General features: G+C 38.0%; 1 protein-coding gene across 4 annotated transcripts in view; it reads left to right on the top strand.

Annotated features, from left to right (window-relative positions):
* The window catches only part of Spats2 (spermatogenesis associated serine rich 2), a 108,389-nt gene extending 89,758 nt beyond the window's left edge, over positions 1-18,631 (top strand). For all 4 annotated transcript variants that reach the window (XM_026407101.2, XM_077798595.1, XM_077798597.1 and 1 more), the window contains 6 exons: positions 773-908; positions 5,661-5,719; positions 10,274-10,383; positions 13,748-13,850; positions 16,066-16,271; positions 17,427-18,631. In XM_026407101.2, coding sequence (XP_026262886.1) covers positions 773-908; positions 5,661-5,719; positions 10,274-10,383; positions 13,748-13,850; positions 16,066-16,271; positions 17,427-17,729 — 917 coding nt within the window. In that variant the 3' untranslated portion in view covers positions 17,730-18,631. The remainder of the gene's footprint in view (positions 1-772; positions 909-5,660; positions 5,720-10,273; positions 10,384-13,747; positions 13,851-16,065; positions 16,272-17,426) is intronic.
* Positions 18,632-24,042: the final 5,411 nt, after the last annotated feature.

The following is a 24,042-nucleotide window of genomic DNA, read 5'->3' as shown; positions in this document are numbered from 1 at the left end:
GATGGACTTAGAGCAAGCAGCAGCTTCTAGTTTATAGCTAATTTTGCTTCATTACTGGGGCAATACCCTTCTAAGTATTCTACCTGGTCCCCTATAAATTGTGAGATTTTTTCCACTCTGGCTAGTGTGACACAAACCATTCCTGGCCTGCATGAGTTCTGGGAATTATCAGCCTGCTTCTTTGCAGTGGTCGTCTTCCTTGTCTTGGTAATTTCCTCACACCTATGCACTGATTAATATTCAGAGTTCTCTGTAGATCGCTGTTCAGCTCACTGACTTTTGTGTGGATCTCTCCAGGACTGTATCCTAGAATTCTAGCCACCTTGGTTTCCCTAAATTCTCAATTCAGAATTGTCCTCTCAGTTCCAGTGTGTTTAGGATTTCTGCTCACTGCACTGTAACCTAGGAATTCTCAAGTTGGTATATTGGGGCACCATAGTCCCTACTTAATTCATCTCCACTTTTTCAGGGAGAAAGTACTACCTGTTTTTCATTGTCTGAAAACCACTGTTTCATATATTGTGTCTGTGAATGATAACTTTTTAGGATTGGAGGATAAATCCAGTTCTTATTACTTTATCTTAACCAGAATACTTATTTTTTCAAAAATTATGAAATATCATTTTATCTTCTGTATTATTCTGTGTTGTTGGGAGGGTAATCATTTAGGAAACATTATTCTTCTCCATGACATTTGCCTTAGGTGCTCAGATTCAACTTTTAAATTAACTTATGTTCTTTTTAAAAATATTCTTTGGGTTTTTTCCCTCAGGTTCCAATATTGAAAAATCTGTAAAAGACCTCCAGCGCTGCACAGTATCTCTTGCACGGTATCGAGTTGTAGTTAAAGAAGAAATGGATGCTTCCATTAAGAAAATGAAACAAGCTTTTGCTGAATTGCAGAGCTGGTAAGTTAAGTTGCATTTTATATTATTAGCACAGTCCAGGCACAGTGAGTGGCACATGCCTGTAATCCCAGCAATTTGGGAGAATGAGTTCAAGGCCAACCTCAACAGTTTAGTGAGACCCTGTTTCCAAATAAAAAATTAAAAGGACTGGTGATGTAGCTCAGTAATAGAGTTCCCCTGGGTTCAATCCCCAGTACTCAGCACTATTAAAAGAGAGAGAGAGGGAATTGACATAAAAGAATGATCATTTGTAAAAATGGTTAGCTACTTACTAGGGTCTTTAATCCTCGACTATTCCACATAGTAGGGAGAGGATTATAAAAGTCTTATAGTATATTTGCCTTTTTGCTTTGTCCTTTTGAACACAATATGCTCTAGAAATGGGCCTGAAGTTAATATTGTTTGGAAAGAGACAAATAATTATAGAGTAAATCATGCACTCTTACTTTAAGGTCTGTCTTTTAAACTGGTAGTGTAACAAATGACCTGATATTCAAACAAAATTATAAAGTAGAAAAGCTCTTTGTTTTCTTACCTCCTTTCATCCTTCATGATGCACCTTAGCCCAACAATCTCTTCTATGACCTATTATTAATCATTGATTTGCTTTTCATTTTGTGTTTTTCAAACTATGTTCTGTAGAATAGTCATTCTTATAATACCTTAATATGTTTTCTGTCAGGGAAACCAGGTTTGGTAGTTAAAGAGGTTTGAAAATACTTTAACTACCAAACCTGGTTTCCCTGACAGAAAACATATTAAGGTATTATAAGAATGAATATTCTACAGAACATAGGCCATGCATAACCATGTCTGTGTTCATAGACTTGGTCTAGTTGCTATGTACCATATAGCAAACAAGAAAGGAAGAATGGGGGTCCCCTTGGTCTTTCTGGTGTCTGGAATTGAAAGAGTGAAAAATGAAGATGAAATCAACCTCCAAAATGTTAAATCATCATAAATTAAAGGTACTTTTTAGGATAATTTGTCTAATAGTCTACTCATGCCTAGTCCTGAACCCTGAGTTTTGCCTTTCAGGTTTTATATTTAGAAGCTCAGTGTCATGTCTTCTATTTGTCTTTCTGTGCTCCCCCCTCCCCCCAGTATTAGGCATTGAATCTAGGGGCACTTTACTACTGAACTACATCTGCAGTTGTTTATATTTTATTTTTGAGGTTAGCCCAGGCTGGCCTTGAATTTGGAATCCTCCTACCTCAGACTCCCAAGATGCTGGGATTACAGGCATGTGCCATGCACCTGGCCCTTTTGTTTTACTTAACATTCACCTTTCCTCTTCCATGTATTAGTTTTCTGGCTTGATATGTTCTATATCTCTGTATTTATCTTAATCCAACCAGTTCTCCAAAACTCTCCTTAAATTAAGCTCTAACTTCTGGAAATTTTACTAGGTAATTAATTTATCCTCTTTCTGAACTTCTGGAAGGGAGCGCCATGTGCATTATACTGGATTCTTGTTGAATCAGATACTGTAGGTGTATTTGGAAAATAAAGAACTAAGTGTAGATAATCAAAACTTTACCTTGATAGGCCTATGGACCAGTTCAGTTTACTGATTACTTAGCTATAGGATCTGATTCCATTCAGAACAAGCCTGAACCAGGAAACACAGTTCCGGGAGAGAGATTTGTGAGTTCCTGCTGAGTTGGAACCCAGCCACCTGGGTAAATGACAAATGAAATGGTTTCCTGCCTGAGACCTGTGTATTTAGTATTGATTAGCAAGCATAACAACCAGGTCAATTTAACTTGAGGAAAGAGATTACCTGTCCTTTCCTGCTGATGGGAAGCCCTTCTCTCTGGCTGATTTTTTTTTTTTTAACTCCTTATGTCAATGTTCCTTGTAGTTGCTACTTCAAGCCATAATTGACAGGTGAGCTGACTCCATTTGGCACCAAACCAGAGCTTGGAGTTAATGTCACTTAGAAAGTTGGTTACAGTATGAAAGATAAGCAAAGAGTTGTAACAGATTTGCAGCAGTAAGATTACATTACCCCTTACAGGACACAAGAGAAGTGATATGGATGACTCCTTTCACTTTGATGCCAAATAAAAGCTGACCCATAGCTTTGGAAGGTAAAATCAGAAACTTTACAATATATAAAACATAAAATCTGTTCTTATTAGTGACTTAGTTATCTCTATACCCTAAGTTTTACTCTTCTTATTAATAAAATTTGTCTCCTTTGTCAGGGATGGTGGCACATGCCTGTAATCCCAGCAACTTAGGAGGCTGAGGCAGGGTGATTGCACATTAGTAAGATCCTGTCTCAAAATAAAAAAAATAAAAAGGACTGAGTTTGTAGCTCAATGGTGAAGTGCCCCTGGGTACATTCCCCAGTATAATAAATAAATTATATTAAAATAGAATGTACATAGTACTACCCTGTAAATTTCTTTTGATCACCAGTTAGTCAAGAAACAAAACTTTAAAATGGTCACTAATCATTCTTACAGGGGGAAAAAATGCTATCAAAATGTATGAACTGATATTGCCACATACACAAAAAAGTATGATTGTATTGATTAAAACTTAAATTCCTTTCAAAAAGTATCATGTGATGTTCTGCCTTTCATAATAAAGATTGTAAGGTACAAAAAACTCATTTGCTGAAGTCACTTAATAAATATTTTACATCAAGCACAGTAATGCATACCTATAATCCCAGCTAAGGCAGGAGGATGGCAAGTTCAAAGCCAGCCTCTGCAATGATGAGATGTTTAGCAACTCAGTGAGACCCTGTCTCTAAATAAAAATACAAAATAGGGCTGGGGATGTGGCTCATTGTTTGGAGAGGCCCTGAGTTCAATTCCCGGTACCAAAAAATAAATAAGTAAATAAATATTTTACAAACCAGGCGCAGTAGCACATGCCTTTAGTAATCCCAGTGGCTTGGGAGGCTGAGGCAGGAAGATCATGAGTTCAAAGCCAGCCTCAGCAACTTAGTGAGGCACTAAGCAACTCAGTGAGACCCTGTCTCTAAATAAAATACAAAAAAGGGCTGGGGATTTGGCTCAGAGGTTAAACGCCTCTGAGTTCAGTTCCTGGTACCAAAATATATATACATATATATTTTATAAACTTTGTCAGAGACAATAATTTTGTCTTATGGTGGACAGTGTCTCCATCTTAAGGTGATTTGGCAACAGAAGAGAGATAATGTCAAACTGAAGGCCTGGCATATCCTATCTCAGTTGTGCTTTTGTTTTGCTTTTTAGGTATTCCAAATGCTGCTAGAATTCTTGGAGCAAAATATTGCCAAGGTTTGGGAAATGCTTTCTTAGCAAAGTATGGCTATCCCACAGTAGTTGTATCTTGTCTGTAATCTGGTGCTTTTGGATTAATATGCGAACCAAATCTGTTTAGTTACAAGTTTGTTTATTAACATCATACATAATGATTATCAAACCTGTGTTCTCTGGCATTTCTCTATGAAGAATTTTGCTCCCTGAGGAAATTATCCTGCCTTATACATTTTTTGTATGTCTCATACGTAGTCTCTGTATTAACTACTTTGTGCTAACTTACCTACATATTGAGCTAAATTGAATTGATGTGTGTATATGTTTGATTGTTTTTACAACCAAAAATGGATGGAATTTTTATTAACATATTTCTATTCAGAAGAATAAATCAAAATGAACACCAGATTCTAAGACTTAAAGTTGAACTCTTTCACATTTGTATAGATAATAAAATTTTAGAGTTTTTCCTCCTACCACTTAAGCAAAATTATTATGGAAAATTATTTGTATCCAGAGATTGGATATTAATGTTACCTACTATCTCCTTATACATGGTGGGCTTTTTTGTAAGAACATAGAAAATCTTTAAGTACCTACAAACCATTTACATTTTCACTGCAAAGTTCTAATTGCCCATTTTATTTAAAAGCCTACCAGAACATTTAATTCTGTCCTTTCCAGACTACTATTAAATGTTTATCAGAAATCTGCTGAGCACAGTGATGCACACCTGGAATCCCAGCAGCTGAAAAGGCTGAGGCAAGAGGATCACAAGGTTAAGGCCAGCCTTGGCAACTTAGGAAGAGCCTGTCTTAAAATAAAAAAAAATGAAAAGGACTGGGGCTGTACCTCAGTGGAAAGGTGCTCCTGGGCTCAGGCCCTAGTACTGCTTGAAAAAAAAAAAAAAAAAGAGAGAGAGAGAGAGAAAGAAAGAAAAAGAAAATGTGTATCAGAAATCAGCTTTGCCTGTTCAGCACCTTAAGGACTAAAAGTGTCAGTGAACTTGGTAAACTGTGTTTAGCTGTTTTAATTTGCAAATCTTAATCATAAATTTCCTGTGCCCTAGAAGAGATATTATATGGTTAAAATTATTAAAAGCAAAGCTTTAAAATTTTGTAGACCAAAATATAAGTAAATATGTGAGTGCATATGTGGAAATAGTAATTTCCAGAAGGACTTGGTTTAGTACAATTTACAAAGAAATGTTTTTATAGTTTGTTACTGCCATCTACTGGTCCTCAACTTGTACTTCTAGCAACTGGTGTACTGTAATATATAGATATAAAAGGGAATTGGGTCTATTTATTTCATTGGAAATCCTTAAGAATATTATTTGTTGAAAGTAAGACGTCAGAATTGTCATGTGGTCCATATAGCATTAATTTGTAGCTTTTAGTGAACAAACTCAGCAGCCTGTCTCTGCTGTTAATGATGTGCTATATTTGTGAGTTTCTGATCAAACCTTTTTTTTTCTTTGTTCTTTTCCTAGTTTAATGGATCGAGAAGTGGCATTGCTTGCTGAAATGGACAAAGTGAAAGCTGAAGCAAGTAAGATGATTAATCTTTAATTAAAGCTGTTACCCACACAGGTAGTAGTTTCTTGCTTCCCAGCCCTCATAATAAAAGCTTGATATGAATGCCACAATAAGAGCTTATATATTGGGCTGGAGTTGTACCTCAGTGATAGAGCACTTACCTAGCATGTATGAGATGCTGGGTTTGATCCTCAGCATCACATAAAAATAAATAAAGGTATTGTGTCCATCTACAATTAAAAATACTTTTTTAAAAAAGAGCTTAAATATTTAATCATTCTTGAGTTGCTATGCTGCACTAGCATATAAATCCTTTCAAGATAACTTTTCAAGAGTAAATTTTAAAATATTTTTAAATTTTAATATTTTCAGTGTGGAGTTCAGAGATTTCATCCTGTTATCTGCCATCAAAGAATAATTCTTAGGAAAATAAAGTATCTAGAAGGTGCCTGGGTTTTGTTTTATTTTGTTTTTACCTCCAGTGATTAAGTAATTCCACTGGAATATTTTTCTATTTGGAAAAAATTCTTATAATCAGAGACTTTACCAAATTGCATACAATTGAGTATATGAGCTCCTGTCATTGCCTGTCTCAGAACTTTGTTTTCTCAGTTTGTACAACATTTTTCACTCAATGTTTCTAATCAGTGAGTAAAGGAAAGGCAATGAATTGAGAATTAAAGATACCCATGACTAGGATTCCTTATATAAATAGATTCTGGAGGAATATTCAAGCTTGGATAATCTATGAGTTTTTTTTTTAATGGAAGAATCAGATATCTGTTTTTCAGTCATTTCTGTCAAGTGTTAGGTTGAAAACATATAGGTATATGAAAAGAAGAAATGCCAACTACAACTTGGACAGTAGCATTGGCTTGGGTCTTTTCAGTGGTGAGTTTTACCTTCATAAATCAAATGCTATATTTATAATTAGAAACATTGTTTCTTTTAAGACCCACCCTCATCAAACTGGTAAGTAGAAATACTAGGCTGGGTTGAGATGGTGGACTACAGCTATATCATTTGTGCCTATGGTTATGAACAGAGAAGGCAGCTTGGAAGCATTGAGCCAAGTTCAATTTGGTCCATTTTAAGGTGAAGGTAGAGAATGTGGCAGAGATGCTGCCTACTGTTTGTCAGAGGTAAGATTGCATTTACACTGAGCAGTACATCTTGAAATTTCTTAATTTGACAGTTTCAGTCTCACATCTGAATATTGTTTTTGAAGATGAAGATTTGGAGAAACTAAAACTAATAAGTCATAGTCCTTGCTCTTGATAAGTATGTCCTTTTAAATACATGTCCTTTTTGGAAACTTTCAGTTATTTCAAATATAGAGGCTAATATAATAAACCCCCATTGCCCAACTTCAACCAATTGTCAACTCATGCCAATCTTATTTTGTCAAATTCAGAGCTATGGAATTTTACCTAACTTTATCAATCTGAATGTCTTTATCTCCTTTCTCCCTAAAAATGCTGTTCCTCAGGGACACAATGTAATAACTCCATTACCAATACTATCAAGAAGGTATTTCTTTACATGCTAAAGTTTTATTAAATAAACTCTTAATTCAGAGGATTTTTTTCACACATGTTCATATATGATCTCCACATCAACCTTTCAAGGAAGGATGTTTTTGTTTTCATTTCATGAATGAGGAAACTTATTCTTTGGGAGAAATGTGACTTGTCCAGCCTTGCTGAGAGCCATAGCCAAGTAGGAATGACGCATGGCAATTTCTTTGTCAGCCTACCCAATGTTGCTTAGAGGGAGGACTCTCCATTGTGGAAATGGGCTTGCCTTGGACCCAGGTCATTTGCAGTGACATTGCATGAATGTTTGAGAAAGGTGACCCTGCTCAAGGACCAGGGCGGATCTGGGTTTAGGGTGGTTCCAGGTTTAAGGTGGATCCTGCTGGGAATAGGGTGTATCCTGCTGCCTCAGGTGCCTGCTCCTTGAGTTCCCGTTGAGTTCTCTCGGGATTCAGAGGGTATTTGGGACACAGAGCCTGGTGGAGTGTGTGTATTTTCGCCAGAACGTGCATGTAGAGTGCCGGTGAGAGTTCGGGAATAAAGAATTGCTGTTTGAATCTACAAGGCTGTGAGTGGCTCGTGATTTTGTGCCCAGCCAGACTGCGGCACAGCCTCATATAATTAAGTTCTCTAAGTTATCTTTTTTGAATTTTTATTTTATTTTTTATTTTATTTTTTTTAGTTGTAGATGAACAAAATACCTTTATTTTATTTATTTTTTATGTGGTGCTGAGGATCAAGCCCAGTGCCTCACATGTGCTAGGCAAGCGCTTGACCACTGAGCCACAACCCCAGTCCCTCTAAGTTATCTTATATGTGTAGAAATCTTTACTCAAGACATTCTTCATTTTGCCCTTTACAATTGTGTAATAAAATCTGAGAAAGCTATAGATAGCTAAGAGAAACTGAAGTTGATAAGAATGGCAAATAGATTTTATCTTGGGAGCTAGACCAATAAATCATTTGTAGCTGTTAGGCCTTGGTGTTAAGAAACTTGCAAGCATGTTCCTAACTTATTGGGAAAGTATGTCCTTACTGATAGTAACCCGACATGGGTATGGGCAACCTATGTGTGGCATGTATGAGGCAGTTGGGCTAAGTAAACCTGCTAAAGACCTTCAGCTTTAAATAATACCTGGTGGTGCTCTTTGAAAATTTCTGCTTTTTCTACCATAAATTTAGCTAATTTCTCAGTAGGGTATGGGATTCCTTGAATCAGTTAGGGATTGAGTTTAACAACATGCAATCGAGTGACTTTAATAAATGTGAATTTATTTTTCTGTCATGAATTGAGAAGATAAGAGATAGCCAGTCAAGAACTGACAAGGCATCTCCAAGATGACATTAGGAACCCAGGTTTCTCTATCCTACTTAGCATCCTTAGAGTATGTTTTTGATCGAAACATAACTCCTAAGACTTCAGTCAAGGAGGGGCAAAATGTGACATGCTAGAAGATTTCTTTAAAGACCTTTCTTGTAAACTCTGCCCTGTGGTTCTGTTAAAACTATATAGTGCATGACCATCTCATCTGTAGCAAAGCTTTCTGATAAGTGTTTCCTAAGTACATCAGTGCCCAACATCATTGGACTTACGATAGGAAGAAAAGGAGAATGGGATAATCCAGTCAACTAAGTATTTGCCATGGTCTTCCCCTTCAGCTACCTAATGTCCTTCTTTTTTCTAAAGTGAGAACATACCCACCTTCTTCTCAATTGCAGCACCTCCAGAGTCTCATCTAGTTTGTATATTCAGTTGAAAGCCAGGTCTTTTGAGTAATGTTAGGTCTTCCATAAGGTCTGGACGTGGCATGTTGTGGTCAGGTCCCATAAATTCAATTTTTAAATACTCCCTCCTCTAGAATTACATCGGTAGACAAGAGAAGAGGATAATTTATGGTAAAAATTCTCACTTGAGAGCTAGAGTTGTAGCTTAGTGGTACGGCACTTGCCTAGCATGAGTGAGGCCCTGAGTTCAATCCTCAGCACTATATAAACATAAATAAATAGAATAAAGGTATTGTATCCATCTATAAAAAATATTTTTAAAAATTCTCACTTGCAAAGCAAATGATCAAATATTGCTGGGTAGGAATATGGTCAGGTTCCTTAGGTAGTTTATCTGACAGTTCCTAGTTCTGCCTCCTGGAAGGATTTCTTGGCCCTGGCCCATTGTGCATGGGAGGTGTTTTGTTTTGTTTCATTCGTTTGGTTTTTGTTTTTGCACTGCTAGGGGTTGAAACAAGGGCCTCATGCATGCTAGGCAATTTCTGTACCACTATGCTTTATCTCCAGCTTGAGGTTTTTTTTTTTTTTTTTTTAAATCATCTATTATTTGCCATGACCACATCTGAGTTCTGAATCAGGGAACATATTAAAATACCAAAGAAGGTCTTTTTTAAAGGGGTATAGTAACAACCTGACTATTCATCATTAGAGAACATGGTAAATAATTGTGGTATATTCACATTGTATTACTGAATGAAGATGATACAGATATATGAATAGAGAATGAATATCAAGATATATTAAGTAAGGCTGACTAAGGTAAAGGGAGGATGGTGTGATGATAGACTGCCATTTTTGAGTAGTGGGGAGAAGAAAGGTGTTATTTATACATAGACAATATTTGGAAATAATGCATAAGAAATTGTTATAATATTTCCCTCTAGGGAGGGGACTACAAAATCAGAAATAGGAGGGATATTTTATTTTTCATTGAATACCCATTTATTCTAGATTAATTTTTTTACCAGGTATATGTATTTATCTTAATTTATATGCTTAATAATTTATTTTACTGAGAAAGGACAAATGATTTATGAATCTTTGTGATTCATAAAAAAATGTTTATCTTTTAACTACTTTCAAGACCCTCCCAGAAGGTAGAAACTGGACCGTTAGTATTTTCTTTTGCTGGATGGAAAAAGCTAAGCTCTTGGCTGTCCAAATACGTATATTGAATGGCTTATATTTCTAGTTCTTCTTTATCCTATTTAGCAGCAATCTGAGATTCATACTTTTTTCCTCTGCAGTGGAAATTTTGCTTAGCCGACAAAAGAAAGCTGAACTTCTAAAGAAGATGACTGATGTGGCTTTGCGAATGTCAGAGGAGCAATTGGTCGAGCTCAGAGCCGATATCAAAGTAAAACTTATTCTCCTCTCTGCCTTTCTTCTTACCCTCAGGAGGCAAAAGTAGCAAATCTCCATAATTCATGGTTATATCAAATATATCAAATGTATGATCTTCCCTTTCCATACCTGGCCCTCTTCCAGGTTCTCTTTCTTTGTAAATGGTACTATCACCCATCCAGTTGTCCAAGCTGGAAACCTTAGGAAATTTTGCCATTTCTCAAGTTAACTCTGTCAGTAGACCTTGTCCATTTTACCTCTTTTTTTTAAGGGGGGTGGAGGAGTAGGGGTGTACTGGGGATTGAACTCAGGTCCACTCGACCACTGAGCCAAATCCCCAGCCCTTTTGTATTTAGAGACAGGGTCTCACTGAGTTGCTTAGCACCTCACTTTTGCTGAGGCTGGCTTTGAACTCACAATCCTCCTGACTCAGCCTTCTAAGCCTCTGGGATTATGGGTGTGCACCACTGCGCCCAGCCATTTTACCTTTTACTGAATCTAAGATCTGACCTTTTCTCTTCATCTCTACCACCAACATGATCAAGCTATCTTTTGTTGCTTGTACTTCTATAATACCTTCTTACCTGATTCTCCATCCATTTTACCTCTGCCCCCTCTGCCCTGCCTTCCTATCTATTCCTCAAAAAAAAAATAGTAGTCTGCTTTAGACTCTCCAGTAGCTTTAGGATAAATACAACAATCTTCCACGTAGTGTACAGGGTTCTGCATGGGCTGGCTCTCCCACCGTCCTTACTTTACAACAGGCCCTTATCTTTTGTACTCCAGCTGTACTATTTAGTTCTTTCCACAATTCTTCCTGCTCCCTCCTGCTAGAAAACCACTGCATGTTTTCCATGTATCCAAAACATTCTTCTGTTCCCTCTGAGCACACAGGTCATTCTTAACCTACTCATCCTTCCTGGCTCCCCTGACTGCGCTATCCCTCTGTGCAGTTACATCTTTATGTGCATTTGATTAATCTGCCTTCCCTACCAGACTGTGAACTTTACAATGGCAGAAACTGCTATATCCCCAGTGCCTTGGCATATAGCAGGTCTTTAGTAAATAATGTTTTCTTGATCAGTTATGATTTTATAGAGAAAATTTGATAATTTGAGATGCTGATTATACTGTGATCTATAAAGATTACTGAGGTTCAATATTCATGCCTTTTAAATTCTTATATAAAGAACAGTATTTCTGTGACTAAGCATGTGAGCCCAGGAGAAGTTGGAATATTCATGGGTAGTTGTGGACACTGGTGTTCTACACAATTGTTTATAAGTGGCTAGCTGTATGAATAAGGAGAGTTGGCCTTTTCTACTCCTGAGCCCATAGCCACCACTGTTTGTGAACACATAAGCTTCATTGCCATTTTTGAGAGAAATACTTGCTACAGAGGCTTGCAACAGCCTTTATAAAATAAAAGTATAGGTGGAAGATCATCTAGGACCTTTTAGGAATCCTTGTTATCATTTCGATCCAGTGATTCACACAAACTTATAGAATGTGACTGTTCTCACTCCTTTCCCTTAGAAAATCAACTAGGGTGAGCTGGGCATGGTGACCCACGCCTGTAATCCCAGCAGCTCTGGAGGCTAAGGCAGGAGGATTTCAAGTTCAAAGCCAGTCTCAGCAAAAGTGAGGTGCTAAAAGCAACTCAATGAGAGACTATTTCTAAATAAAATACAAAAAAGGCTGGGGATGTGGCTTAGTGGTTGAATGCCCCTGAGTCCCCAGTAGCCCCCCCAAAAAAAGAAAAAGAAAAAAAAACAACTAGGGTGAAATAGCCAGATAAAGCAAATTTTAAAATTACTATTTCTCTCTTAACTAAAACTATATTACAAAATTTTATAGAATGTCTTCCTCACATTTATGCCAGTCAGTCTCATTCAACTATCTATGAGAAACCGGAAACCTCTTTGGAATTAGATGAGAAATCTGGCTACATCTGTTCCCCTTCCCACGTGGCTGAAAAGCTGCTAGAAATATTACTGCAGGCTGACTAAGGATCTGTTTCTCTCCACATTTTCAGTGTGCTGAAGTGGGTGCTGTGCAATTTAAATGCCTTATTTCCAGATCATTTTATTTCTGTCATTCCCATTATGTCTTTGGCTCAACAAACCCTAGAATATGTTTCAGAATTAATCTCAGACTGATATTACTTTTCTGAAGTTCTCTTACAAGAGGTTCATGTGGGGCTGGGGATGTAGTTCAGTGGGAGAGCTTGGTTCAAGTTTATATGCTTTCCTAATGCACAGTATACTCAAAAATCTTTAGGACTTCAAGGCCCAAAGGTAATTTTTCTCCTTTCCCTATCAGTGTTTCTGGATGCATCCCAAGGATTCTGATGCATTTTGGATGTGGGAGTAGACCTCCCTCAGTTAAGAAGTAGACTACTTTGCTATAAGGCTTTCAGTTCTTCCAGATTATATCTAGGCCCTTAATTTTCTTTCTCATGTTGTTTTCATCTGAAAAAAAAAATGATTCTAGGCTACCTTAGACATTTTTTTTTAATCGAAATAGATCCCTAGAAGCACTTTATTCTTGACATGTTTCTAGATAATTTCTATGGTATAGTTTTTGACCCAAGGGGTTAGTTACTTCTCAGCTCAGTCCACTTAAAAGGATTAAATCACTTGCAGTATAAACTTTTCTTGTTTGCAAAGTTGACTTTTCACATGAATGATTTTCAGTCTCAAGAAATTGTTCCTTTTTCTAGAACTGTGAAATCTTATTTTATAAAAAGGTGAAGTGGGTTTCCTAAGGAAGTTCCTTTTAAAGAACACCAAACCATCTAAATGGGATTTTTGTTGTAGTTTATGAATATTTTTGCTGCCTCTGTTTCTATATTAAATAGAACAATATGGAAAATAGCCCCAATGGTGGAAAGATGGTCCTCCACTATAAATTCTTCCTCCTTTTTCCTTTGCTAAAGTTTCTTTTGATTGTACCTGCTGGGTTTTGAACATCATGCAGCATTTCTTTCTTTCTTTTAATAGTGATACTGGGAATTGAACCTAAGGGCTCTCTACCACTGAACTACATTTTGAGCTATTTATTTTGAAACAGGGTTTCACTAAGTTGTTCATGTTGGCCCCAAATGTATGATCCTCCTGCCTCGCCTCCTGAGTAGCTAGAATTAGAGGCATGCACCATTCTATAGCTTTTCATAAAACTCCCAAACTTTGAGCCCTTGTGAAATGAGTGGATTTGTTTGATCACTCAGCACTGGTAATATGATAGCCATTTAGTAAACTTAGAAGTTAAAAAGAAGAAAATTGAAAATAATTCTGTTCCACCTGTGTGTAGCAAGCTGTAAGTTCAATTTTTTAATGTTTGTCTAACTTGGAGGCTTTTCTTTATCCTTTCTCCAGCACTTTGTTAGTGAACGTAAATATGACGAGGATCTTGGACGAGTAGCCCGATTCACCTGTGATGTAGAGACTTTAAAGAAGAGCATTGATTCCTTTGGACAAGGTGAGATGGTGAGAGATTCTAAGAGGCAGAGGTAGTCCTTTCTATCCTTTACCTCTTAGGCTCTTTTTTTTTTTTTTTTTTTTTAATGCAGTAATGATGGGCTGGGGATGTGGCTCAAGCGGTAGCGTGCTCACCTGGCATGCGTGCGGGCCCAGGTTCGATCCTCAGCACCACATACCAACAAAGATGTTGTGTCTGCCGAGAACTAAAAAATAAATATTAAAAATTCTCTCTCTCTCTCTCTCTCTCTCTCTCCTCTCTCACTCTCTCTTTAAAAAAAAAAAATAAATAAAATAAATAAATAAATAAATATTAAAAAATAAATCAATAAATAAATGCAGTAATGAGGGTTTATCTCAGGGCCTCACATATGCTAGGCTAGCACTCTACCACTGAGATACATCCCCAGTCCTTTTTATTTTATTTTGAGACAGAGTCTCACTAATTGCTTAGACTGGCTTTGAATTTGTGATCTTCCTACCCTGTCCTTTCAAGTCACTGGGATTACAGATATGTACCATCACACCTGGGTGACTTATCTTTTCTTGGCATGCTAACTAGCTTCTCCACTGAGTCTTCCTCAGTGCCTCTTTTATGTTTAATTTTGTGAAAAGTAATCATGGGAATATTTATGAAGTCTGTGGATGCAGATACTTGAAACTCTGAAGATGATTATTACTAGGTCCCTAAGAATAAATACACTTTTTCTCTGGTTACACGCCTGTAATCCCAGTGCCTCCAGAGGCTGAGGCAGGATGATCACAAGTTCAAAGCAAGAGTTAACAATTTAGCGAGTCCCTAAGCAACTTAGCAAGACCCTGTCTCAAAATAAAAAGGGTTGGGTCTGTGGCTCAGTGGTAGAGCATTTGCCTGGCATGTGCAAGGCACTGGGTTTGATTCTCAGCACTGCATATAAATAAAATAAAAAGTCCATCAACAAGTAAAAAAAATATTTTAAATATAAAATAAAATAAAATAAAACAAAATGCTTTTTCACTATTTTCTGCTGAGTTGAGAGGTGTAAAATATATAGTGTAAAAGAATATGGAGCTCTGGAGTCAGACCAAGTTTGAATTTTTGCCTCAAAGCTGATATCTTGGATTTTTTACTCCTCAAATAGAGATGATAATACCTGTAATACCAGCCTTCCCTGGCATATAATAAATCCTTAAATAATAGCCTTAAGGTGGGGGAGGGTGCAGTGTCTGGGAATGAAAGTTTGTAGTGACAAATTGGTTAGACCCTCTGTTCTGTCTCAGTATAAAAGTGAAATGTGGCTGGAAGTATAGCTCTATGATAGAGTACCTACCTAGCATGTATGAAGCCCTGGATATTTCACCCCAAAAAAGTGAAATATTGTCCTTAGGGTAGTGGTTGTTAACTAATCATTAGTTCAAAAAAAGCTAAGAAAAAAAATCTGGGGAGTGGTGGTTTGGGGTTTTTTTGTTTGTTTGTTTGGGTGGTGGGGGGCTCTGGGGGGTGAACCTATGGACACTTTACTACTGAGCTACATCCCCAGTTCTTTTGATTTTGAGACAGGGTCTCACTAAGTTGCTAAGGCTGGGAGATAGTTTTAAACCATTGAATTCTTAACATTTGAATTAAAAATATTAATATTTTTCAGTTAGATTGGTATTTTGGATTGGGGGTTATTTTTGCAGAAAGAAATTTGGCAAGATACATGTTTGTGGTAAAGACTAGTTCTCTTCATATTTAACTGATCTTGATTATTTTTACCTTGCATCATTCATATTTTTTTTCAAGGATTTAGAAAAAACTTGATTTGTTTACCTTTTTCTTTCTTTGCAAAGTGTGTACTTTAGAATGTTCCTTGCATAGGAAACTGAACATATGGCCCATACTATTGTTCCCAGGCTTAGTCAGCTTCTGGGAGGCACAGCCAGGAGTTTAGGTAGTAGGAAATGCCAGGAAGTCATTACTCAGTAGGGAGCATTGGTAACTTGATCTTAAAACTGTTTTCCCTATCTCTAAGAATTCATTTACCCCAAGCAGTGAGGATTTGGAAGGAGGGAAGAATGGAAGCAAAGGGAGGTGTTTCTTCCTGTTATCCATTTTATTGGTTTTTCTTTATGCTATTCTAGTGGATAGTTCCTTATCTTAAATTGTTCATTTGAAATGGAGAAATAGGGGAAGTATTATTATTCCTTATGCTTTTCCATCATATGACCACATGTTCCTCATATTTCTGTTTCAGTGTCCCATCCAAAGAATAGCTACTCAAACAGATCTCGATGTAGCTCAGTTATAGCTGTGTCCTTGAGTGGCCCAAGTGATGCCTCTGCTGCTTCCTCTTCCACCTGTGCCTCTGTTCCCAGCCTTACAGGTGCTAACAAGAGAAATTCGGCACCAGGAGAGACTGCTACAGCCAACAGCAGCCGACCCTACCAGCCTCATCGGGAGGTAACCTAGCTTCCACACTGAGAATGGGAAAGCGAAAAGGCGTCCAAGTTTTGAATTTTTAAGTGCTGATACAGCTCCATATACTACCGTTCTCTCTCTATTCCCATTCCATACTGATTTTTCTTCCCTCTAGTCCCAGTTAGTTCCTGAGAAAGTATTTGACAAGTATTTCAAACTATCAGCTAATAACTTCCTGTTACCAAGAATTTCTGACTTTCTTATGTTGGCAGTGATCCTCACCTCTTAGGTAGTATAGCCTGGTAATTAGTCATACTGGGAGTCATGTACCATCTCAAGACAGACCAGCACTGCAATTGGTAGGTTCTCCAGCATGTATCTGAAAGCAGCAACTCTCTAGAAACTCAGTATAAATGTATCAGGGGAAGAGAAAGTGAACCTACTAGGAATGAGGAATGAGCACATTAGTGGAAGAGTAAAGCCAAATGCAATGGCGCAGGCATATAGCCTCAGTGACTCTAGAGGCTGAGGCAGGAGAATCGCAAGTTCAAAGCCAGCCTCAGCAACTTAGCCAGACCTGTTCTAAAATAAAAAATAAGAATGACTGGGGCCGTATGGTTAAATGTCCCTGGTTTCAATCCCCAGTACCAAAAAAAAAAAAAGGAAGAGTGGAAGAGTAAACCATAGGAGGAACAAAAGAATAATCTAAGACAAAGCTGTCAATACATTGTTCAGAACCGATTTAACATTGAAATTGAAAGACAAAAAAAGAAATCCCTCAGGGCATAAGCTTTTTGGTCTACTGCAATATGGTTTAATCCTGGTTTGCAAAGTTGACCATAATGGTGCTAATTTTATTATTCTAATTGTTCCTTATCTTAAATGGCCTAAAATCTACAGAATTCAGATGCCCAATTAAGAGCTTGTAACAACCCAAAGAATCCTCTTCCATGTTAGCTTTCTTCCTGTAAAATGGGGTAAACTACTCTTCAGTGAAGAGTCTATGAGTGAAAAGCAGGAGACAATGTGGAAGATGTATTGTAATATAGTAGCTAGGTCAGATTGGCTGACAGAATTCTGAGTCCCAAACATGATATACCTCAAGTATGTTTTTAGATTACTCCTGTGAACTAAAGTAGAACAAATGGTGTATCATAATGCCAGAGTACCTTGAACATTGTATTCTTTTATCCTTAGGTGTTGCCGGGGAACAGACGAGGAGGACAGGGATTCAGGCCTCAAGGCCAAAAGTCCAGTGACCCCGCAAGCCAGGGGCGACATGACAGTATGGGTCGTTACAGAAATAGCTCCTGGTATTCATCTGGTTCTAAGTATCAGAGTGCTGCACCCCAGGCACCCGGAAACACTAGTGAGTGGGGCCAGGCTCACTCCAATGGAACTGGAGCCAGCATGGAGCCTTGTCCATCCAAGCCCTCATTCAAAAAGGGGCTCCCCCAGCGCAAACCCAGGACCTCTCAGCCTGAAGCTATGAACTCTTGAGAGAAATTCCAGTTGACCTTTCTTCTGTATGCCACTTAATTCAACCTGATAACTGGACTTTAGAAAACTTATAGTTAGATTTAATAACAAAAAGAAGTTTATGCATATCACTTTGTGCCATTCTAAATATTTTTTTTGTTTCTTCTCTCCTTATTTCCTCTTTATCATTTTTGGAGGGGAAACTGTTTTTTCCTCTACCTTTCCCAGTGATATGGACTGATTTTGATTAGTCATTTCCACCAGGAATCAGGGGCAATTATTTCCACGCTTCCCAAGGGTAAGCAACATTCTTCCCACTACACCAAGTCTTCCAACTGCCTGAAGAGGCCTTGTTCAGCAAGTCCCCATTGTTGAGGCTATCTCAGGAGGAAGTGGGTCAGAGCTAGTCCTGTCACCATTTCAGTCTAAGCAGAAGCCACAGGTGCCTGCCAAGTTCCCTCCAAATAACAATTTGACCAGAAGAGGCAATTGAGGGGATTGTATACCACACTGGATTAGCCAGAAAAGGGAAATGTTAATTGGTAAAAAGGAGAGAACACCAGGAAACATTTGAGAATCTGCCTCTATCTCAGAATGTGCCTGAGATTTGACACTTGAATCAGGGTTTCAGTCCCCTGCTTGGCACCGTAGCTTAACTGCAGTTTCTTCAAAATGCCCAAAGCCTTGTTTCCTGTTACCTTAAGCTGTACCTTAGACTGCAAACCAGTCTAAGGAAGTCTGTGAAAGTAGCATTTAATTAAAGTCTTTTTTAAGTTTAAAAAAAAAATTGTTTCAGTGTTTGAGGATTTTTTTAATTGATGTTCTCCCCCTTTGCTGAATCCTGTTCTGATCTTGAACCAAATTTATAGCAATATAATTGGTATTAATCTAAGGTACGCAGCAAAAAATTGCTACAGTAAATCTTTATAGATAAATAAATAAAAATAGCTGCATAAATGTTCCCACATTTGTTTCATAGCAGCAAGAGACTTCATTTCGGTATCTGTTTTTCTTTGGGCTTCATGGGGTAGAAGTCACTTGGACAGCTTATTCTGTGCTTAAATGAGGGGGTCTGATTCCCAAGTCATTTGTTCACTGCTGCTTAGCTTTAGGATCAGATTAAAATATGAAAGCCAGGATAAGCAAATGCAGCTGTTCCTTATGAGAAAGGATCCATAGGATAGAGAAGGAGGGCTTAGCAGGTTAGAATAACCACAGCTGCCAGCCACTCTCCCAGGCAACCAAAGGTTATATTGACACCGTTTTCCCTGCCTCCCTGTCCCTGGATAGGGGTAGTGAATTTAACTGTATAATTGAGCTCCTACATATAGCAAGTAGCTAGTGCTGGACCTCTCTAGTCCACCCCACTCCCAGCATCTGTGATTTAATAAGAGTTTTCCTTCCTCTAACATGCGTCTCCTGAGCCCAGGCTGTGGCAGTGGTGCAGAACTTAGCTGCCTCAGGGCCTCCCATGGCTCCTTGGTTGAAGCTGAGCCTCCAAGGTTCAGGTTGGTTGAACAGATTGAAAAAGAACGCCTGTGTGTGTGTGTGAGTGGGTGTGTCTTTGGGTAAAGAAAACAGTTGTCAAGGAATACCGGGGAAACCGTTTCTAAGGGACTGATCACCTCATTTTGGAAACTTTGTCTAACACCATCAGCCTGCTAGGTGTCAGGAAAAAGCCCTGCTTTCCTGATTAATTGCTTGCCTTACTATATAATAAATCCAGAGATTGAGGTAACCTTGAAAGATTAAGAGACCTATCCCTATATCCAGGCAAGACTGCATTTAACCACTCTGACAAATGGGAAGCAACATGTTTGTCAAAACTGCCTTGAAATTGAAATTTAAATTTCCTTACAAAAAAATTTTGAAGGGTTTTTAAAAATATATTTTTAGTTGTAGCTGGACACAATACCTTTATTTTATTTATTTTTATGTGGTGCTGAGGATCAAACCCAGCACCTCCATGTGCTAGGCAAGCGCCCTACCACTGAGCCCCAACCCCAGCCCCAGGAAGATTATTAATGACCATAAAAATTTTGAAAATAACGAAAGTTCTTTTTATTGTTTTGTTTTGAATTACAAAGGTATTATTTAAAATAATAAATAAAGCCAGGAATGTTGGTGCACTCTGATAATCCCAGCACCTCCTGTGGCTGAGGCAGGAGGATCCTAAGTTTGAGGCCAGCCTCAGTAATTTAGCAAGGGCTGGGCTTGTAGCTCAGTGGTAGAGTAACACTGGGAATAATCCATAGAACTACAAAAAAAAAAAAAAAAAGTGTGTGTGTGTGTGTGTTTGAAGTGCTAGGGATTGAACCCAGGGATTGAACCCAGGACTTATTTTTTTTAATAATATATCTAAACCATAATTCATTGAGTATCTCCTGAACATATTCTAAATTTTCTAATTTGATTTTTCTTCAGTGAAGAGAATTTAAGGTTATCTTAAGTTTGATTTGTGTTGTTCATAATAGTTCTGGGTTTCCTAAGAGAAGGAAAGTTTCATACCCTGGGTAGCTACTACTAATCCTCAAAGAGGTCGTATCTGTCATTTTTCCTTCCACTTACAGGCACATGTCTTCCCTTACAGGCACATGTCTTGCCATCTCCAACCTAGAGATAGGACTGGGGCTTCAAGCTGTTTAGCCATCAGTTATGTGTCACTTGATAGTTAAATTTTAAATACCATGATTTGGCTGGGTCAGTAGTAGAGCACTTGCCTAGTATGCTTGAGGTTTAATTCCCACCACTGCAAAAGAAAATTAATAATAATTACCATTACTTCATTATGAACATCAAATATTTTCTGGACCCCTAATCTATAGCCATTTTTTAAAATGTGCCTTTTAAAATAGTAATACAAGCTGGGCACTGTGGTACATTGGTTTAATCCCATCATTTTGGGAGGCTGAGGCAGGAGGATTCCAAGTTTAAGACCAACTTCAGCAACATAGACCCTGACTCAAAAGGGCTAGAAATGTAGCTCAGTATTAGAGCATCCCTATGCCACAAAACAACCCCCAGTACCACGAAAATACAAAAGTAAAAACAGTAATACAAACTAGTTAAAAAGAAATACTGGTTGAAAGTGTAGCTTAGTGGTAGAGCACTCGACTAGCAGTCCCTACATTCTATCTCCACACCCCCAAAAAAGGATACATGGTTGAAAGTAAAAAGTAATTGCCTATCTTGCCCCATTCCACAAAAGAAATCACTGGGAAGTTTCTTACATATTGTTCCAGAGATTTTTTTAAAACCCAAATGTTTTTCTTTTATATAAATGGGAATCATTCATATATTTACACAACTTGCTTTTAAAAATTTCCTTGCTTTTCATAACCTAATTATTTTTTCCTTTAAGAAAAAAACATTATTTGTAAATGGTTATAAAGAAATGAAATCAGGGCTGGGGTTGTGGCTCAGAGGGAGAGCACTTGCCTACCATGCATGAGGCACTGGGTTCTATCCTCAGCACCACATAAAAATAAATATGAAGATATTGTGTCCACCTATAACTAAAACATAAATATTTTTTTAAAAAAGAAGAAATGAAATCTAAACAATTCAAAAGTATAGATAATAAAAAGTAAGCCTCCCTGCCATTCTGGATTGTTTGTACCCTCCCCAGAGGCAACCACTATTTAATTTCTTATATATTCTTCTGGATTTATATATTTCATAAGAATATATACTACTTAAGGGCCGAGGTTGTGGTTCAACGGTAGAGTGCTCACCTAGCACACGAGAGGCCCTGGGTTAGATCCTCAGCACCACATAAAAATGAAATAAAGATATTGTATCCACCTAAAACCAAAAAATAAATATTAAAAAAGAACATATACTATTTAAACCTCTTTCCACTGATATTTATAAACATATATCTTGTTCCTTCTTGTGACTACATAGTATTCTACTGTATAAATATATCATAATTAGTTTAACCGGTCCCTAATGATGGTATTCTGGTTTTTGCTGTTACAAGTATTTTTGAATGAACATCCCATAATACATATATTATTCCTCGTGTGTGAGAGTGTATATGTAGAGTAAATTCCTAGCAGTGGAGTTGTGGGGCTGTGTAATTGATAAAGTACTCTTCATTATTGATCAAGTGGCAGAGGTTTACACTCTTACCACAAGTATGTGGGAGTACTTTGCACAGTTGTTGAGGTGGAAGCTAAGGAGAAATAGAGATAACTGAAACATAGTCCCAGACTTCAAGTGGCTGATAAACTACTTGAGAGAGGGACTAGGGATGTGGCTCAGTGATGGAGAGCACTTTTCTAGCATGTATAAGGTCCTGGGCTTAATCCCCAACACTGCAAAAAAAAAAAAAAAAAAGCAAAAGCAAAAAGAATGATAGATTTGGGTGATAGAGACATACTAGATGAGTGTTGCATGAACACCCTGCTGTTATCTTGTGTAAGGTGGGAGCATTACCAGCAGAACCTAAGCTACAATATACTAGCAGGTGCTTCCAGGCCAGCTTCAGTCTTACAAGTATGGAGTATTTCTGAGGGGAATAGGAGAAATTATGGAAAATCTGTGGTATGTTGTCATCCATCTGTGAACTAACCTATGTTCTTGAAATGACTTTTGCCCCTGGAGATCCTGCCACTGGACCTAACAAATGAGGGTTTTGATTTATAGGACTCATTCCACATGGTAAGAATTTTATCAATACACCAACATGCATTTTGGAAGGAACAGGTGTCTAAAACAGTACCTGTTACATAAGTAACTGAGACTTCATGTAACAAGGAATTACTTTATCACCATTTTAACCAGTGAGTTCAGAGTATTGACCCTCCGTGCTGGCAACCAGAGAAACATACGATAAAATTAATCAAAGTTTTGGTTGTTGCAGCTACTTAGGAACATTTTTTCTTTTCAACATTGAAGCACTTACTGTGTGTAAGGTTCTCTGCTGAGTTCTGAGGCCCAGATAAATGGTTCTAGCCCTTTCTTAACTATGGAAGCCCTGCCTGGTAGCCAGGCAGTGTGGTAGAGTAGAAAGACCTTGGACTTGGACTTTAATTCTGTTTTGTAGTTTGGAAGTGTGACTGGATGACCTTGGGCATGTAATGTAACATCTTTGGACCTGTTACTAAACTATAAAGTGAAGACAATGCAACTATTTTAAGAGTATAGCTAGACAGTACCTTCAGTGTATAAGCTAGCCTGTGACAAGCTAAGTATCCACTTGCCTCTGCTTGCTTGTGTCTCTTCTGCCCTTTAAAAGCATGTGATAGGTTTCCCCTATATCAAGCCCTACAGACTTCATTAATCAAAAAGAATAAATCAGACACATGGTTATACTCTTCTACTTGGCTTTTCTCTCAGAGTGTGTATTCCTCCAGCATGGTGGGCCTTGTGCCCCTCTTGTCTAAGCCCTGTCAGGAAAGTAACCCTTACCCAGTTTCAGAGCTGTATGGGTGAAGCAGCCTGGGTGCTAATGGAACAAGCTACCTCAGTAAACACTCTTGCCTGCTGCAGCCACACTCCCAGGAAAGCCAAGAAACATTATTTCCATACAGGTGATGAGGGAATTTTATTATGGGCCTTGATACTCTATACCGAGGAACACCTATCTAAAGATGTTTCTGGGTTAGGAAACTACCCACCATCACCAGCACAACTGTTCTGCCTGCCCACCCGCCCCTTCACTGCCGTCAAAACAGCAGGAACAAATACCACCCACTCCTGATTCCTCAAGGAAAAGGCAGGTCTCTTTTTATGTCTCTTCAACTTAACCTAGTTAACCTTTCTCTATAACTTGATTTTAAACCCATTTACTGGTGCTGTGAGAACACATGGCTTGAGACATTGAGGAGATTACTTAGGTCAGGCAGGCACTCCCTCTCTGGCTCCTGCTTTCACTGTGGTGCTGCAGTCAAGGGCAGTGTCTCCTGTGCAATGTGAAGTCCAGGTTGCTATTCGCAGAGTGCTCACTATAGATCACTATCTTGAGTACCCATCAAAATAAGCATTCTGTTCCCTTTTAATAGACTGTTTACTAAAGTATAAAATAGAACCCTCCTACCGCATGGCACAGGATCAAACTGCTGCCAACCTGGTCAGATCAAGGTTTAGACCAGTTTCCTGTTCTTACTAGCCATGTACTATGTAATTGTTTCTTTATAAGTAAAACCATGTACTTTCCAGGATTCCTTTTTTTTTTTTTTAAAGTTTCACAGCAGTCTGCTTAGTCTAACTAGGTTCCTCCACTACAAGAAAAGGAATAACTTAGAATGAGATGGCTAAGCAGTGACCATTCCAAAATGTTTTTTTGTTGTTGATTTTTTTTTTTTGGTGGGGGCGGGAACTGGGGATT

The sequence above is a fragment of the Urocitellus parryii genome, chromosome 5 (genome assembly GCF_045843805.1).
Source record: "Urocitellus parryii isolate mUroPar1 chromosome 5, mUroPar1.hap1, whole genome shotgun sequence".
Taxonomy (NCBI): domain Eukaryota; kingdom Metazoa; phylum Chordata; class Mammalia; order Rodentia; family Sciuridae; genus Urocitellus; species Urocitellus parryii.
Note: the sequence above shows the minus strand (reverse complement) of the source record. Positions and strands in the feature narration are given on the sequence as shown.